Source organism: Mixophyes fleayi, chromosome 2 (assembly GCF_038048845.1).
Source record: "Mixophyes fleayi isolate aMixFle1 chromosome 2, aMixFle1.hap1, whole genome shotgun sequence".
Taxonomy (NCBI): Eukaryota; Metazoa; Chordata; class Amphibia; order Anura; family Limnodynastidae; genus Mixophyes; species Mixophyes fleayi.
The window spans coordinates 20128040-20147513 of record NC_134403.1 but is presented as its reverse complement, the minus strand read 5'-3'; the positions used below and the strand labels follow the sequence as shown (position 1 = coordinate 20147513).

The following is a 19474-nucleotide window of genomic DNA, read 5'->3' as shown; positions in this document are numbered from 1 at the left end:
TTGAGAGGCTGCAACTTGTCACACATGGAATTATTTGACGGGAACAGGCCGTTTCTCAGAAGTGCGCAGCTCCAGCTACACAATCTCCGAGCTCTGCTCCAGGAAACACCAGATATTCCGCACTGATTCTGGAAATTCCATATTCCGAATATCACATAGATGAGGTGATGGCGGTGTCAATTCATAGTCCATGTTTTGGTGTGGCTGGAGAAGGAATGGGTACTCTGGGTGGAAAAGAAATTAAAGGGGTAATTCTACATCGAACTCTTAGGGGCATATTCAATTAGGTCCGGAGATCGCGGTTCAGAACGGATGGCGAGGTACTGCGCAGTACCACAATAACACGGAATTCCCTTCGCTCCCTGCAGGGTTGCGAAAAGAAATCCGTATTTTTGTGGTACCGTATTACCTTATGTAATGCACAGCTGCCACGTAACCGCGATCTCTGGACCTAATTGAATATGCCCCTCAAAGTGAAATGCAGACAAGGTTATACCTCTTGTAGATATTTGTCGTACACCAAATGACTCAATGCAATTTATAAATTCATGTACCCACCAAGGAATACTTAGAACAGACGTGTTCACTTGTGCGCAATGTTCCATCGACCATTACAGCTGTGCACATTTTCAGGTACATGAACATCGTGGATTTACCCCATAGAGGTGTGAGGAGAAATCCGCGATGTTACATCGCCGCAGAGTGCTCTCACGACCATTCCAGGGGCACTCTGCTGATAATTGAATTCCCCTCCCTTAATGTATACTGATATACTAATAAAAACTAAATATAAATACTGAACAATTTTTTAAACTAGTGAAATAGAGACTTTTTAAAATATCAATAAACATATAACATTACAAACTGGCTTATTTAAACAAGTGACTTATAACATCCTCAAATATATGTGTAAGTGATTCTATATCTTAATAATATGTGGGTTATTTGAAATTGCATTTACATGAACAACGCCATTAAGTACGCATTATTGTTCTCTGTTATCAGCCGCTGTCTTTAGTGTCCTCCGTTAGACTGAACCTGGTAAGATCTGGTCATTTCACTTAATTGTGGGGCAGACAGATATGTGGAGGATTAAGCCACATACATTGTGGCAAGGTCTGCAGTATGTCTGGTGGCTGGCTGGTCAAGCCAAATAACCAGAACTGGAATGTGGAAAAGGGAATTCCTTTTTCCCATGTGTCAATGTACATCACAAGCTGACGGGACCATCCTATCAAATTGGTTCTGATCCTTTTGTATCAGTTTGATTGGTCCCAATTGTTCATACATGCCACAGTGACATCCTACATCTGTGTGTATGTTGTTTAAATTGCCCACTTGTTCCAATTAGATTGTTGAGAAGCACCACCAAACAATTAGATCGGTGAACAACTTTGCAACACATGTGTGATCAAATTGCACTGATCAGATTGTGCTGCGGAACAACTACTCAACTACTGGGTTGAGTTATGACCCAACACTTGTTGGTTGATGTTCAACCTCATTTCATACCCCTACAGATCAAATCCAAGCCAACCAATTTTTAATTATACATGTTGGCTTAGATTTGGTTGAAGTGCCTAAAATTAACCAATATAAATTGCACCGTATGTGGGCAGTTTGAAGCAAGGATGTCTGTTGCACATAGATAACACGTTCCCTATCAATACATCGTTATGTCAAATATCTTCCATTCTTATAATCTCCTGAATCTCTAACATACATATATTTATGAATATTATTAGTAAGTCTGTTATATCATTGAGTTTTATGCTTAGTACTTTATCAGAAACAGCTGTACAAGTCAGGTTCAAAGAATGTTCCTGTAAGAATAAAGACGTGTAACCTGCTATTTACCATGTGTTGTATGTCAGCTGAACGCAATTTAACAGTTATTAATCTTACTGAAATGACTGCAATACACAACACACCTGCATGTCAGCATTCCTGGTACAGTTTATAATTATTATTAATGGCGCTGCAGCGATATGAACGGGGACATGTGTTACCGAGGTGAATTTGATTATGGATGGAAACTAATCACATTATAAACATAAACTTTGCATGTTTGGCACATGTTCCAGTGATTTTCATGTTATTAGTAGTAATGGAATTTGGGTGGGTTGAAAAATAAAAGACTCACTCAATGCCTACGGTCTTGTCTTTTTCACAGAAAGCCCACAGGTTTCTCTCCTACCCCCCATCCCCCCGAGGACAATTCTGTTCAATGTGGAGGAGAAGCGCTGTGCCATGGATGTGAAAGAGAGGAAACCTTACCGATCCCTGACCAGGCGGCACGACACAGAGCGCCGATACACCAGCTCCTCGGCCGACAGTGATGATAGCAAGATACCGCAGAAGTCTTACAGTTCCAGCGAGACTTTGAAAGCCTACGACCAAGACTCCAGGTTGTCCTACAGCAACCGAGTGAAAGACATGGTCCATCAGGAGGTCGATGAGTTCTGCCGATCTGGTGAGTCTCCGTCATTTCATAATGTGTTACTTGTATGTTTATCTAATCCCTACACTCCTGTTTTCTCGGTAAGGCAATAGGGATCTAGGAATGTTTTAAGGGTAATATCCACTATAGAATATTTCCCTTCAAAACTCTGCAAGAAATTGTAGTTTGGTGGAAGCTTGTCCCCTAATAATCCCACTTTTTCTAAACTCCTATTGGCAGATTCGACCACTGTTTTGTATTTTCCATATATCGCTGTCTGGTGTGCTTACAAAGCATGTACTGAGTTATATTGACCCCCTCTTAATACTGGTCTTTGGTCTTCAACCTGCCCCTTTAAAAATTCTTGGTGTCAGCAGGTTACTGAGGTTTAGGAAGAAGCTGAAGTTTGGGTTTAAAATGTCATAGGGTGAACACCCCATATAGCCCTTGGCCAACACAATATGATTGGGCTACAAGACATTGAGGGGTAGAGGTATCAAAGGTTCTAAACAGGAAAGTGGAGGTGTTGCCCATAGCAACGAATCAGATTCTAGCTATCATTTGTGTGAGGAAACAGGGTGCTAATGGACTAAGAACGTTTTATTCATCACCCGTTTCTCACAGTTTAATGTACTTTTTAATCCTTGGCCCAGTCTAAGTATATACACCAGAGCATCAGGGTGTTATGTGTATCATTATTTCATGTCATTAGGTACATTTTGCCCTTGCTATTACCTGCAATATTGTATGTATTAGAAATAGAAAGGATATTGCTATATTGTGTGAAAATAACAGGAGGGCAGAAGTCATTTTGTTTGTATTAGCTAAGGTAATTACCATTTGTCTCAAATGCCCATTGTTAGGAGATGTGGTGTAGACCTGGTTTGTAATCAGAACAATGTCTGAATAACTTGACATAGCTAGCTGGCAGCCCATGTTAATTAGCTAGGTCAACAGGTAATCTGAGAGGTAATTAGGTTAGAACTTCTAGATGATATGCAATGTGCCTCTACAGTAATATACTGGTTGAAGTGGCATTGGGAAATGTATTAATATATATCAATATAAATGTTATTGTATCCAAATGTAACCCAGAGATTGTGTAATGTTACAGATACAATGTGTCAAATGTCTTGTTGTTTTACGCAAGCTTGAAGTGTCATTCCTTGATGTTATATTGTAACCCTTGGTTTAGTGTATCCAGCCAAATAGCTAATTGAGTCAAGCCATTCCATTGTATAATCAAGGTAACAGAGACAGAGTCTAACAGTTAAAGTGTCCACTGATAGACCCCTGCTGTAAGGGGGAGAATTGAGACATTTGACCCTACTCCCTGTGTATACAGCCAAGAATATAGGGAGAGCGGAATGCCAAGAGAGCTATTCCAGTTTGGAGGATCCTGGTGTACAAGAAATCAGCAAAAAGGACTCTGAGCAGGCATCATGGTGCCGCTGGAGGATACCCTACCAGGACAGGGTCTGTGTGAGTCAGTAACTCAGGCTAGGCGACATGGTAACTGTCTAGCTAATCGGTAGTGGTAATATTGCGTTAGGATAAGACCCTGAAAGAGACTGAGATTATTATTTTGGAGTGCTGACTGCAAGAGGCTGCTGGAGGGTATATACTACCATCTACTCTGTATCTTGTGAACGTCATGTGGTGTTGTGCTGTCGTAATAAAGCCTTATTTTGGATATACTCTGTCCTACCCAAGTGAGTTGAATCCCACAGAGGGTAAGCAATCCCAGCTAACGGTGGTATCCTCACAATTTGTCTGGTACATTCTAGATAAATTAAAGCTAAAATCTGATTGGCTGCTGTGGGCAACACCTCCTCCATTCCTTTTTAGAATGTTTGACACATCTACCCCGGAATCTATTTCACAATAGATTGATTTCAGGTTTAACAAAGTTCTATCCATACTTCTTACAGAATGTACAGAATGTTGGAAGTTGGTTTGTCCTGCACTTTAAATGTTACATGAGACTTGTCCCTGCTTTTCTCCTGTGCCAGGTATCCGTAGATTCGGTAAATGCCTCCTGGGGCTGAATTAATAGCTGTGATGGTGGCAATTATCTTTTTTTATATAAAAGTTGTGTATTTCATGGACCTGTCATTTTCCGATTCAAGGTCACATACAAGCCTCAACCTTGTAGCTATGCAGTGGCTATTTTATCAATAAATATTGCAAAATTGTCATTAAAAGCATGAGGTACGTAGAGGTGATTCAATTTACAGAAAGGTACACTGTTACATTATAGATTATAGAAAACTCCTCAGTCCTGATGTTCTATGTATCACTGATAGTACCAGATTCATACTGTAAAGTTATAGATTACAGAAAGTTCTCATCGTTCTATAAAACGCGACGGACGGTTTTACAGTTTAAAGTTGTAGATTACGGAGACTTTGGAAGTCCTGAAATTCTATTTTTACAGACCGTGCAGATTCTCGCTGTACGGTTGTACATTACGTATACTTCTGAAGTTCAGTTGTTTTTTTAATACAAATAATATTTACTGCCTCCTGCATCTAAAATACCTTATTATGCTGGAAATGGCTTTGCTGGCTGCAAAGAATCTCACTAGTTCCTGCACTGATACGGCTGCATACATCTCTTAATGTAATTGCAAATGTCTAATTTAGCAGTAAATAGCTAATAAATTGCATTTTATTGAACCTTATTAAGCTTAGTTATTGATAAAACAGATAACGTTGTTTTAATGGCGGCTCTAGCTGGAGGTAAAGAAGTCAAGGAACATTGTATTAATCTGTTCTCAGCCGGCATGAGCCGTCATTAGCAGTGAGTTAGGTTAAGTGATCCTGCCCGCGATACACTAACAGACTGGTAGGAAAACAAACACCAGGCCACGAGGTCTGTACACAATCTTATGTCATTCTTTCTCTATTGGAGGGCAACGAGACCTAGAAATTGGTACTGAATTAAAATGCATTTTGTAATATCATCAACTATATATAATATACTTCTTATATAATGATAGAATCTGAGAATTTGACATTGGGACATATTTATGTGATCTTTTCTCTGCAGTGGAGGAAGGTCAGAACACTTATTAGACCCAGATTCATCAAGACACGTATCTGCCGATTTTGTGTGTATCGTAATCAAAATCAGTCTGTGCATGCCCAGAATTGGGAGATACATCAGTAAACGGAGCCCTGTTAGCTGTCTTAGTACGTAAAGGACACGTACTTCATCCTATGATTTCAGAGAGTGAATAATGCGGGGAAGAGGCGTTTGGTCGTAGTCAATGTACAGTAAGGGCGCGCCAAACTCAAACACATACAGCCACATCTGAACCAAGCTGTGGGCATCTCAAGGTTACTTGATTGTCTGTCGTATCTCTTGCTCCAGCTACAGGGCTAGTCTAAGTGCCAAGTACTAGTAATGACGGCTGTGTTTGCATGCTATAACTAGGGATGTTCACTGAGCTCCGTGTTTTGGTTTTGGTTTTGGATCTGCATTAACTTCGTGTTTTGGTTTTGGCAAAATTGTGTTTTGGTTTTGGATCTGTATTTTTTTTTAAAAAATGCAAAAATCACATAATTTGGCTTTTTTTTTGTTCCTACATTATTGTTAACTTCAATAACATTAATTTTCAGTCATTTCTTGTCAAGTGACAAAAACACTGCTACCCCTCCTGTTTCTGTATGAGCAATGGCACTGAGAAATGTCACTGGAGACTGGAGAGTGACAAGAACACTGCTACCCCTCCTGTTTCTGTATGAGCAATGGCACTGAGAAATGTCACTGGAGACTGGAGAGTGACAAGAACACTGCTACCCCTGTTTCTGTGTGAGCAATGGCACTGAGCAATGTCACTGGAGACTGGAGAGTGACAAGAACACTGCTACCCCTGTTTCTGTGTGAGCAATGACACTGAGCAATGTCACTGGAGCATGGACAGTGACAAGAACACTACTACCCCTGTTTCTGTGTGAGCAATGGCACTGAGCAATGTCACTGGAGACTGGAGAGTGACAAGAACACTGCTACCCCTGTTTCTGTGTGAGCAATGGCACTGAGCAATGGTGCTGAATTTCCTGGGGAGGGAGGTACATATGGAATCCAAAACCCACGAGATCTGACGACGCAAAAATGATGTTTTGCCTTGATTCAGATCCGAGGAAGCAGGAAAGTACCAAGCCGGCTTGGCTCGATACTCGGATTGGCAATGTTTTTGGAAAACCGAGCCTGAGCATCTCTAGCTATAACATGTGTTTGAAATCAGGAGCAACTGTAAAAATGTATTTTATGTTCAGTAGATATTAACAACATCCTAATAAATGTATTTCATGGGATAAAAATATTATTAAAACTACACTGTTTTATCACTAATACCTATATTATTATCAGGTGACATTCATTTATTTGTTATTTTTTTCTGTGTGTTTTTTTGTGAATGTATAATCCACCTAGTTATCAGACGTATCCTGCAGTGTTTGTGTAGTAGAGTGGAGCAGGCCTACACCCGAATACATCAGCGCACGTACGTTCTGATCCGCTTTCTTGTTGAAATCGGGAGTGTGCAGAGCCGATTTACAAGTTGCGCTAAGAATACGCGCCCTGATCAGACCCATTGTGTTCAGTCTGTCCATGTGTGGCCAACATTCCTTCTAATTTTTGAAACATGATTTGATTTTTTTTAAACATTTCAGGTGCGTTTTTAGAACTACATGTTCCAGCCGGTCCTGGGTTCCAGGACATGCTGGCTCTTGTAGTTCCACAATAACCCTACCAGCTCACAAATACGGAAACTGGTTAACTCTTACTCCTCTGGGCCAGTATAGCTCTGCCGCATCAGCGATATTCTTTTGATATACTGTATGATAAGTGGTAAAACAAAATCTTACTTCCTACGATATTGGATATTTTGATAAATACGCCCCATAGTTTTTTTATAATAGCATGGTGGAGGGCAACATTCCGTTTCCAATATTAGATGTTTCATCAAAAGAGAAAACACTTGTTGAGAAAATGGAAGCAAGAAAAGTTACATTTTAATATTAAATAAGTTTGGCTCTTTATAGGGACACCCTGCGTATCTTATATAAGTCTTCAAGGACAAAGTGATTTCATGTGTTGCCATAAGATTATACCTTGTTCAGGACCCGGTTAGACAGAAGTGGCCGCTGGGACACAGATCCATCATTGAACATGTGATCTGTCAATGGAGACACACAGGGAGACACCAGCAATAAGTCCCAGGATTCCACTGGATACATGGTGGCTCAGTGCTTAGCACTTCTGCCTCACAGCACTGGGGTCATGAGTTCAATTCCCAATCATGTCCTTATCTGTGAGGGATTTTCCTCTGGGTGCTATGGTTTCCTCCCACACTTCAAAAACATACTAGTAGGTTAATTGTCTGCTATCAGATTGACCCTAGTCTGTCTGTGTGTGTTAGGAAATTTAGACTGTAAGCTCCAACGGGGCAGGGACTGATGTGAGTGAGTTCTCTGTACAGCACTGCGGAATTAGTGGCGCTATATAAATAAATGATGATGATGCAGACGTGAATTCTGCCCCAGTAGTTCTCTGTTCTTTTTTAGAACTCTCAAATCTATTGGCCTATGTAACACTGTCCTCTCCTGGTTTTCCTCTTACCTCACCAACCGCTCCTTCTCAGTCTCTACTCATGATTCTACATCACCCCCCCTTCCCCTACCTGTTGGCATTCCTCAAGGCTCCGTTCTTGGCCCCCTGCTTTTCTCCCTCTACACCTCCTCCCTTGGTGTCCTCATCCGCTCCTTTGGCCTCCAGTACCACCTCTATGCTGATGATACCCAAATTTATCTTTCATCCCCTGACCTCTCCCCTTCCCTTCTGTCTCGTGTCTCCTCCTGTCTCTCGGCTATCTCATCTTAAACTTCCTTAAACTCAATATTTCCAAGACCGAGCTTATAGTCTTCCCCCCTGCCAGGACTCTCCCATCTCCCCCCCTCTCTATTTCTGTTAATAACACTACCCTCGTTTCTGTCCCCCAAGTCCGATGCCTTGGGGTCATCCTTGATTCCTCCCTGTCATTCAAGCCTCACATTATGTCCCTCTCAAAATCCTGCTACTTCCACCTTCGGAATATATCTAAGATACATCCCTTTCTCACCACGGAAGCCACGAAAACCCTTGTTCACTCGCTTGTTATCTCTCTTCTTGACTACTGTAACCTCCTTCTCTCTGGCCTACCTGACTCTCGTCTAGACCCTCAATGCTGCTGCCCGCCTCATTTTTCTCTCCCGCCGCTCTGTCTCTGCAGTCTCCCTCCAACAGTCACTACATTGGCTCCCCATACCCTACAGAATTAAATTTAAACTCCTCACCCTCACCTTTAAAACTCTTAGTCAATCTTCCCCTCCCTACATCTCCAATCTCATCTCGCCCTACACTCCTACCCGCCCCCTCCGCTCTGCCTGTGACCGCCGACTCACTACTTCACTGATCACTTCCTCTCACTCTCGTCTTCAGGACTTTGCCCGGGCTACTCGCCTGCTGTGGAACGATCTTCCACGTTCCATCAGGTTAGCATCTACTCTCAAAGGCTTCAAGCGTGCCCTTATGACTCATTTCTTTATTCAAGTCTATCAGTCCTCCTCCTAACTTCCTTGTCCTAGCTCTCTCCACCCAGTTAGTACCACCCTATTTGTGTCTCCCCCTTCCCTTTAGGATGTAAGCTCTCATGAGCAGGGCCCTCTTTCCTTGTTTGCTCCTTCTACTGTTCCTTCACCCTCTGTACCTCTTGGCCTGCTTCCCTAGCCCTGTTTTCCCTGTTTTCTTAAGCTTCGGCCTTCTTCTCGCTGATTTCTACTATCGCTTTCACTATCTGTCAGATATAATCTGATTTGCTTTACCCTGTCACCTGTGTTTGTATATATTTTGTATCATGTTGTATTTTGGTTCTGTTTTCTGTATATGTAATGTACGGTGCTGCGGACCCTTTGTGGTGCCTTATAAGTCAAAGATAATAATAATAATAAAAGTAATAGAACACTATAGGGCTTATTTATTGTCATGACCCCTATCACGGCAATAAGTATGACTCATGCATTCTAGTCAAATCAAGCTACTTAAGGTGTTAAAAACGTTCTTGTCATCTTCATCGCCACACACACACGCCGCTAGGCTTTTAGATATTAGATAATGCTAAGAATTTAGTAGGTCAGTGTAGTATATAACTCCGCCCAGCAGGTAGCGCTGCAGCTTGAGCACTCTGTCACTCTGGTAGTTTTTTCCACACACACTAACACACGCCGCTAGGCTTTCATATATTAGATAATGCTAAGAATTTAGTAGGTCAGTGTAGTATATAACTCCACCCAGCAGGTCACACCCCCACCAGAGGGATGCTTAGTGCTGTGAAGTATTCGGCTGCCTGTCAGATGTGTCCCTTATGCAAACATCTCACCAGACGAGACAGCTGTGTGTGTGGGGGGGGGGGGGGGAGTAGGGAATTTAGATTGTAAGCTTCAATGGTCAGAGACTGATGTGAATGACTACATAGGAACAGCCTATGATGGCTGCCTCACCCTCTGCCTCAATATAAAGTACTTTGAAGCTACATTTGGCATGAGATATGAAAATCAATGGATGTCATGCAGCTTATGGCAAATACTTTTGATTTTTAGTTAATTGTAGCAGTGTGTTTCTTCATAATTTATGAGTTGCGGTTCTGGCTCAGCCGATGCTGAGAAATGTGTTTTGACACAGACGGGGATGTTTTAACTCCTCAACTGACAACTCGGTTTGTCTCCCGCCCTCCCTCCCCCCAGCCCTGGTTTGTTGTCTTTGTGTGATCTGAGCATAATATCCAAACTAACTGATATTGTTATTAATGATTACTGGGGGACGGGATCGCCAGGAATTCACGTACAGTGGGGGATCATTTACTAGCCACAAAGATTGTAAACGTCCTTAATTTCTATGCACATGCAGGTATCTGGCCCCTGTGAGTGTAGAATTTGGGGAGTTCTTATGTGCAAACGCTTTGTGTGATTGAGGGGTTCAGGTCAGCAATGGTCCAACTTACTGTTACTACTACATCCTTCTGTTACTTATGGAGCACCCATTCATTAATCAGAACCTTTCCTTTTTGACCTGAAATACTGCGTGCTGGAGCATTGTTATCTGACAGTAATCATCATCATCATCACCATTTATTTATATAGCGCCACTGATTCCGCAGCGCTGTACAGAGAACTCATTCGCATCAGTCCCTGCCCCATTGGAGTTTACAGTCTAAATATCCTAACATACACACACACACAGACACAGAGAGAGACAGAGACTAGGGTAAATTTTAATAGCAGCCAATTAACCTACTAGTATGTTTTTGGAGTGTGGGAGGAAACCAAAGCACCCGGAGGGAACCCACGCAAACACGGGGAGAACAAACTCCACACAGATAAGGCCACGGTCGTGATTTGAACTCATGACCCCAAGTAATGTATATCACAGGCTGTGTACAGTGTTACTGAACTGAATAATAAAAACAGACATAAAGGGGAGCAAAGCCAAAAAAAGGAGTAGATTTGATTCTGGACAAACCATGTTACAATACAAGGGGTGCAAATTAGTTTATTATTTTGCATGTAAGGGAAATTTTGGCTGTTTTTTTTATATAACACACAAATACTTGATAGCTTTATTTTTACACTGAAATGTAAAGTTGATCTAGGACATGCCATACCCCAACTATTATTATTATTATTATTATTATTATTATTATTATTATTAATAATTTTTATTTATAGGGCGCCACTAGGTGTCCGTAGCGCCGTACAGGGACAAACGAAATTACAATACGAGGTGAGACAGCACAGTACAGTAAACAATAAGCACAGTAACTCAGTGAGCTCAAAGCACAGCTAGGGGGGGCGGGGGAGGGGAGAGGGGAAGATCCTCCTAAGACAGAGTATAACTATAAATCTGTCCCCACATTTTAAATTTACCTCCCCCTCCAATGCAACATGGTTATGCCCAGATGCAAATTTACTCCTTTTTTTATGCTTTACTTTCCTTTATGTCTGTCCATAAAGTGTTTATATTTGAATAAATGCACTAATTCACTCCTCTGTCCTCTTCAGCAGGCTGCTATGTGACCAGATAGGTGCTACTCTAACAAAGCAGACACAGAGTGACTGACAACTTGCCAGGGTTGCTTTGCAAAACGCACTGTGCTGATTAGCAGAGCCGGTGATGTCACAGCAGCTTAGCCGATTGCAGCCTTTGCTCAACGACCTGTATCTGAACGGATTAGATGCTTAGTGTGGCATCAGCCATCGATCACACGTTTCAATAGAGTTTCTGCATTAAATTAAGCATTTTTTCGATTTAAGTCATGCCCAGTGTGCCATGATCTTCCGCAGCGGGAGCATGAACCTGTCCATTCAAGGACCCTTAAACTGCGCGTACGTAGACGCTCCACAGTACACATGTCCAGGTCTTTATAAAAGAGCTGATTTCTTTCACACGAGAAACAGAGTAAAACACGACTAGGAATGACTCTGAAGTCTGTGCCATAAGACCATGAAAAGAAAAGCTTATTAGTGTGAACATACTGCAAAAAAAAAATGTATTTTGAAATCCTTCAGCGCGTTTGTCACCGTCACCTTGGTAGGAATAAAAGCAGGGCCCGCAGTTGAAAGCCCGGTGCAAATTACAACTTCTCAGTAAATCAAGTTGATTAATCTTTAAAACTTTAGCAGAACATTTGAAGTTGAGCAGAGCACCGTTTTGTCAAAGCAGGAAGCTTTTGTCTGGGTGCAATTATCACAGGCTGCTTTGTACAAGCAGATTGGCTGCTGAAGTTAAGAACTGTGAAAGCCTCAGTCTCTCCGCCTGTCAAGGCTGTCACAGAATGCACCCTGCCTTGGTTAATTAAGAAAGGTGTGAAGTGGAAGAAATTATTTAGCCAGTGAGATGTTCCAAGTTTGCCATGTTGGAGAAAAACCGTCAGATATCTTTGGCTCAGCGGCCCTGTTTGAAACAGTTTGGTGTAATGGAAACTTTTAAATAAACGGTCATTATACTCCTGTTTTCTTTTTAATATTTGTAGTCCGTAACTAGAGATGGAAGGTGTAAAACAAAGATAGAGAAACTGTGAAACCTTGCTTGAAATTAACATTTCATCATCATCATCATCACCATTTACTTATATAACGCCACTAATTTCGCAGCACTGTACAGAGAACTCACTCACATCAGTCCCTGCCCCATTGGAGCTTACAATCTAAATTCCTTAACATACACACACACAAACAGAAAGAGAGACCAGGGTCAATTTCATAGCAGCCAATTAACCTACTAGTATGTTTTTGGAGTGTGGGAGGAAACCAGAGCACCCGGAGGAAACCCACGCAAACATGGAGAGAACATACAAACTCCACACAGATAAGGTCATGGTCGGGAATTGAACTCATGAGCCCAGTGCTTTTAAATTGCATATGTCGCCTATTCAAAGTAATAGTCATTTACAGAAGTGAAAAACGTGCAAATGGGCATAGCATTTAATTGTGCACAAATGTGCCTGGTCGTCTACCTTGTGCATAGGTGTACCCCTAGATTGCAGTTTTGGGAGCTGCCACTTGGAAAGTAAATCAGCTCCTACTCATTCAGCATTACAGGTCCGACTGGATATGTGCTTAGTCTATAAACGTTGGTTCAAAGTCCATCATACGACATTGTAGAACAGTGGTGGGCAACAGGCAGCTTGTTGTGACTTTACATGTGTCCCCCACAAGAAAAAAGAGACATAGGACTCATTTCTGACCTTTATTTTTATTTTTGAAATTACAGGTAATGTGTGACGGCCCTATTGGAGTACAGTATCAGATTGCCCATCACTGTTTTAGAACCTCTCCTTCAATAATGACAACTTTTACACTTTTATCCAACCATTGTTTGGTTAAGCTTTATTAATTTTGGGGATCTGCATCAAAGGAACTGGTCATTGGGGAAGATAGAAGAATAATCATTAAAATAGAGAAAAGATCTGGGAGACATTATTATCGTCTATAGCAGTGGTCGAAGTGGACATTTGGAAGTGGGAGTACAAGTGACTGGAATGTGATAGTGTTACAATGAAGTCAGTAGGAGAAGTGGGTGTATGACATAACCCCATATACCCCCCACAACCACCACTCTATATAAAGTCATGGCCAAAAGTTTTGAGAATGACACAAATATTATTTTTCACAAAGTCTGCTGCCTCAGTTTTTATGATGGCAATTTGCATATACTCCAGAATGTTATGAAGAGTGATCAGATGAATTGCAATTCATTTCAAAGTCCCTCTTTGCCATGACAATGAACTTTATCCCAAAAACAACCCTTCCACTGCATTTCAGCCCTGCCAAAAAAAGGACCAGCTGACATCAGGTCAGTGATTCTCTCGCTGACACAGGGGAGAGTGTTGATGAGGACAAGGCTAGAGATCACTCTGTCAAGCTGATTGAGTTAGAATTACAGACTGGAGGGTGGTGCTTGAAATCATTGTTCTTCCTCTTTTGACCATGGTTACCTGCAAGGAAACACGTTTAGTCATCATTGCTTTGCACATAAAGGGCTTCACAGGCAAGCATATTGCTGCTAGTAAGATTGCACCTAAATTAACCATTTATTGGATCATCAAGAACTTCAAGGAGAGAGGTTCAATAGTTGTGAAGAAGGCTTCAGGGCACCCAAGAATGTCCAGCAAGTGCCAGGACCATCTCCTACAGTAGATTCAGCTGCGGGATGTTAGGAACTCCCAAGCCAGTACAGTGAAACTCGGGGACTACTCTGAAGGTCCGGTGTTCGCTGGAGCCCCTAGTGGTGGGGACAGACTGGGCTGCGGGCCGACCGAGGGTCGAGTAACGTATACTGGCTTAAAGGAGTACCCAGGAGTGGAGTGATTGGCGGGCTGCAGTTAAGCAGAATACTAGGTCACAGGCACAGATGCAAAATCCAGAGACAAGCGAAGGGTCAGACACACAGGCAGAGAAGCAAAAACCGAAATCCAGGCAAAAGGTTGAGGTCAGAAGAGAAGGGTCATAGGTCCAAGAACAAGCAAGGGTCAAAACACGAGTAGTCAAATCCAAGGTAGCAAGAACCAAACGGATAGCACAAGCAGGCAGCAGGACTGAAATCACATGAGCAGGCTCAATCCTGCCACATTAATCAGCCCACAGGCTTGTGGGAGCTTCTGCGCCCGGCTGTTCTCAGCTGCCGGGACGCAGCGCCCCTGTAGTTAGCGTCCGACGGTCGGGTAAAGGCAGGAAGTGACGTCTCGGTTGCCATAGCGACGACCGGGACGCCTACAGGAACCAGGTGAGAGTCGCGGCGGTGCCCACAGCCATGAATAAAGAATGGTACCAAAAGACCCTCCAAGAGCAACTTCTCCCAACCATCCAAGAACAGTTTGGTGATGAACAATGCCATTTCCTCCACAATGGAGCACCTTGTCATAAGGCAAAAGTGATAGCTAAGTGGCTCGGGGATCAAAATTTTGGGTCCATGGCCAGGAAACTCCCCAGACCTTAATCCCATTGAGAACTTGTGGTCAATCCTCAAGAGGCGGGTGGACAAACAAAAACCCACAAATTCTGACAAACTCCAAGCATTGATTAGGCAAGAATGGGCGGCCGTCAGTCAGTATGTGGCCCAGAAGTTGATTGACAGCATGTCAGGGCGAATTGCAGAGGTATTTAAAAAAGAAGGGTCAACACTGCAAACATTGACTCTTTGCATAAACCTAATGTAATTGTAACTAAAAGCCTTTGACACTTGTGCTTGTGTCAAAAAGAAAAAAAGGTGAAAACCAATACTTGTGTCATTCTCAAATATTTTGGCCATAACTGTATATATATATATATATATATATATATATATATATATATATATATATATATATATATATATGTAAGTGATTGGAATGTGATAGTGTTACAATGAAGGCAGTAGGAGAAGTGGCGGTATAACGTACCACCGTATATCATTATGTATATAATATTTATGTATTTTTAGATATAAAGTGATATCATTATGTGTATAATATTTATGTATTTTAAGATATAAAGTGATGCTCGACCTGTAGTTCTACCATTAGGAGAATGACTATTTCTGCTCTGTCCTAGGTGGCAGCTTCACGTTACATGAGCTGGGTCTTGGCGAAGTTACCCCTCCTCACGGGACACTGTACCGGACCAATATTGGCCTGCCACACTGTGGCTACTCCATGAGCGGCGATAACGATGCAGACAACGAGGCGGACTGCGTCCTGTCCCCGGAACACCCGGTGAGACTCTGGGCGCGGAACACTAAGTCTGGTCGAAGCTCCTGCTTGTCCAGCAGAGCCAATTCCAACCTGACCCTCACCGACACCGAGCACGAGAACACCGAAAACGGTGAGTGATTGCCCCATATCTCTTACGCATGGATGGAAATTTTATACAGAAGTTGAGGTGTCTCCGGCTGGGTGAGGAACCTGGTTGTCGAGGTTCTTGTATCTGTGTCTGATATACAGGGTGATTCAAAAGTCGCAGTACACCCTTTTATTTCAAATACTCTACAGGAAATTGGGAAACCTGGATACTCCAGTAAGGTATGGGTGACGTGGTCTATCTTTTACGGTATGTATCAAACATGGGCGCCATCTTGAAATCGGACAATCGGCCCAATTCCTGTAGAGTTTTTGAAAAAAAAGGGTGTACTGCGACTTTTGAATCACCCTGTACTTTGTAGTATTACCTGTTGTGAATATGATTCCTTTGTGTTTTTATTGAAATACCTGGTTGCAAATTACCATAAATACATCTTACTGTCATTGAAACAACAAGCCCAATTGTTTTGAAATCTACAATGTACAAGGTTGGAATTTTGGGAGATTGATTCTTTTATGTGTTGGAAATATAAAGGTTCTGTCCTGAAACTCTGTCTCTTTCTTACATACAAAGTAGATGCAGTCCTAGGTCACAGTTAGACAGTCGCTGTTTCAGTATCTCCATAAACTCTGCATTCAGCCCTCTGTGAATGTAGCTCTGCATCGGCCAATCTTTAGGATCAGTGATGTCAGCATAAAATAGATCTTTAGGAGTATATTTACTAAACTGCGGGTTTGAGAAAGTGGAGATGTTGCCTATAGCAACCAATCAGATTCTAGTTATCATTTATTTAGTACATTCTACAAAATGACAGCTAGATTCTGATTGGTTGCTATAGGCAACATCTCCGCTTTTTCAAACCCGCAGTTTAGTAAATATATATCGCTTAGTGTACATGGCTTTATAAGTAAACGGAGGCTGTTATGCCGGCTAGATGTATTTGCACTGCAGTGTGTGGTTTTCTTCAGAAAATAAAATCACCATACAGAAATAGAATGTTCACATAAAAATTTAAGGCTCAGCAAGATTGCCGTTTAATCCCATTCATTGAAATAGACAATGCATTACAATGGCAGCAGAGAGCCCACAAAAAAGCATTGTCAATAGAAATGAATGGGAAACTCAGCCAATCATAAGCAGCTGTTAAATGCTGGCCAATTGTGAATGGCTGAGCAGGTTCTGGCTTCTAGGGCTGGTGGAAAAGCTAGAAATACTACAATGGAACCAAGCTGACCGGGCATGATGGTACTTGTAGTTCCACAACATGTCCAAGCATTGGCAGTTATGGCTTTCTGGGACTTGTATCTCGACAATAGTATTTACTTTTTTTTTCTCGTTTTTAATATTTATTTTCTTTTGCACTTCACAGAGCATTTTTTCCACTAATTTGGACTGGTAATGATTTCTACGGGATTTCTGAACCCATTCAAATGCATTTGGGGTATTCACATCCATGTTTCCTTTTCAGAAGGTTTGTCAAGGAAAAGCGGAGTTGTTGCCCATAGCAACCAATCACATTGTAGCTATCATTTATCGGTCACACGCTAGATAATCATAGCTACAGGCTGATTGGTTGCAATTGGACACATTTTCCTTTGTAGAAGGTTTGATAAATCTGCCCCTTTTATCTATTGAATGGAATAGGAAATCTCAATTTCGACTGAGGTTTTAAAAACTGCAGATTTACATGGCGATTTGCCATTAGTAGAACGTGTAAAAAAATATTGGATATTTGGTTCAAATCCACCCTTGTTAGATCTTCCCCAAAATCTTATAGGTAGCAGCATTTCATTCATGAAGGAGTAAGAGAGCATTGTTTTAAAAATGGTGAGATATGGCCTATCTGTTACGAGCCGCGGCGGTGCCCAGCCGCCGCAACTCACTCACCTGCGTCCCGGCCGTCGCTATGGCGACCGGGACGTCACTTCCTCTCATGTCCCGGCTGTTTCCGGGGCAACGACTAGACGCTCCAGCGCTGCGTCCCGGCATTGAGAAGCCGGGCGCATGCGCTCTACGAAATTACTAACCTGCGGGTTAATGAAGTTAGGGGGCTGGTTCCTATCTGAGCCAGGCCCTGATTGGCTGTTTCAAGTATTTAAGGCAATGAGGTCTGCCACCTCATTGCCGGTTATAGCTCTGTGCTCCAGTCTGCTTACCTGCTTGTTCCAGTTCCTGTTCCTGTTCCTGTATCTACGTTTGACTTCCCGTGTATGACCCTTGGCTTCGTATTTGACTTCGCTTGTGTTTCCTGTGACCCTGATCCTTGGCTCGTTTACCCGGTCTGCTACTTTGCCTGTGACCTCTGACCTCAGCTTGTTCATCGTTACTGTTACCTGCTGCCGACCTTCTGACCTCTGCGTGGACCTGACTCTTCTTGCCTGGGTTCTCCCCAGCCGGTACACACTTCACGACCCTCTGTCAGTCTGCAGCCCAGTCTGTCCCCACCATCAGGGGCTCCAGTGAACACCTGACTGGCAGAGTAGACTCCGGGTTGTGTTGTGCCGGCTGGAGGGGTTCCTAACATTATAACCGGCCCACTCACGGAGACAAGATTAGGATGGATGCAAGTGGATCCACACCGTCTCCGGCACAAACCCTAGCAGGCCACGTTGAGTCCTTGTATCAGATGATGCAGGGATTGGCTGAGCGTATGTCCGTTCAAGAAGAAGCCACAAAAGCTTCACAACCAACTCCAGGTCCCATCTGTGAACCCAAAATGAACTTACCAGATCGGTTCTCCGGAAATAGAACCCTGTTTCGGAACTTCAGGGAGAGCTGCAAGCTCTATTTTCGGATGAGACCCCGCTCCTCCGGTTCAGAGCAGCAAAGAGTTGGGATTATTATTTCCCTTCTACAGGGTGACCCCCAGTCCTGGGCGTTTTCTTTGCCGCAGACCAGTCCGGCCATGCAGTCCGTAGACTCCTTCTTCGAGGCACTGGGTCTACTGTATGATGACCCGGATCGAGTGGCCTCTGCGGAAGCTCATCTACGGTCCTTGAAACAAGGCCGACGGTCGGCAGAAGAATACTGCGCTGAATTCCGTAGATGGTCACCTGATAGTGGATGGAACGACCCTGCCTTACGAAGTCAGTTCCGTCTCGGCCTATCTGAACAGATTAAAGATTCTTTGGTGCAATACCCGTCTCCTAGTTCTCTGGAGGATCTGATGCACCTCTCCATTAAAATTGACAGGAGATATAAGGAGCGGAAAGCTGAAAAGGAAACATCATCACCTCCATCCGCCTTCGTTCCTGTTTCCCAGGATGGTGAGGAGCCTATGCAATTAGGAGCATATCGTCTCTCTTCTGAAGAGAGAGACAGGAGACGTTCGCAGGGTCTATGTCTATACTGTGGCATAAAAGGCCACTTCTCCCGTTCTTGCCCAAATAAGTCGGGAAAAGACCATGCCTAGGGAATGAGGGGAAAGTTCACCTAGGTCTGCAAATTATCTCCCCGAAAAATGCTGTATTAATCCCTGCACAGCTCACCTTCCGGGCTCGCTCTGTGGACCTGTCGGCCTTCATTGATAGCGGAGCTGCAGGCAACTTCCTTGATATTGGGTTTGCCCGCTCTGCCGGAATTCCGATGGTAAAACTCAACTCTGCCATTACTGTCTGTGGCTTAGACGGAGGTCCGTTGCCTGGTGGCAAGATTTCCT

General features: G+C 42.9%; 1 protein-coding gene across 9 annotated transcripts in view; it reads left to right on the top strand.

Annotated features, from left to right (window-relative positions):
• TENM4 (teneurin transmembrane protein 4) overlaps positions 1-19474 on the top strand; it is a 1040112-nt gene that overhangs the window by 586326 nt on the left and 434312 nt on the right. For all 9 annotated transcript variants that reach the window (XM_075198626.1, XM_075198625.1, XM_075198627.1 and 6 more), the window contains exons 5-6: positions 2174-2473; positions 15571-15840. In XM_075198626.1, coding sequence (XP_075054727.1) covers positions 2251-2473; positions 15571-15840 — 493 coding nt within the window. In that variant the 5' untranslated portion in view covers positions 2174-2250. The remainder of the gene's footprint in view (positions 1-2173; positions 2474-15570; positions 15841-19474) is intronic.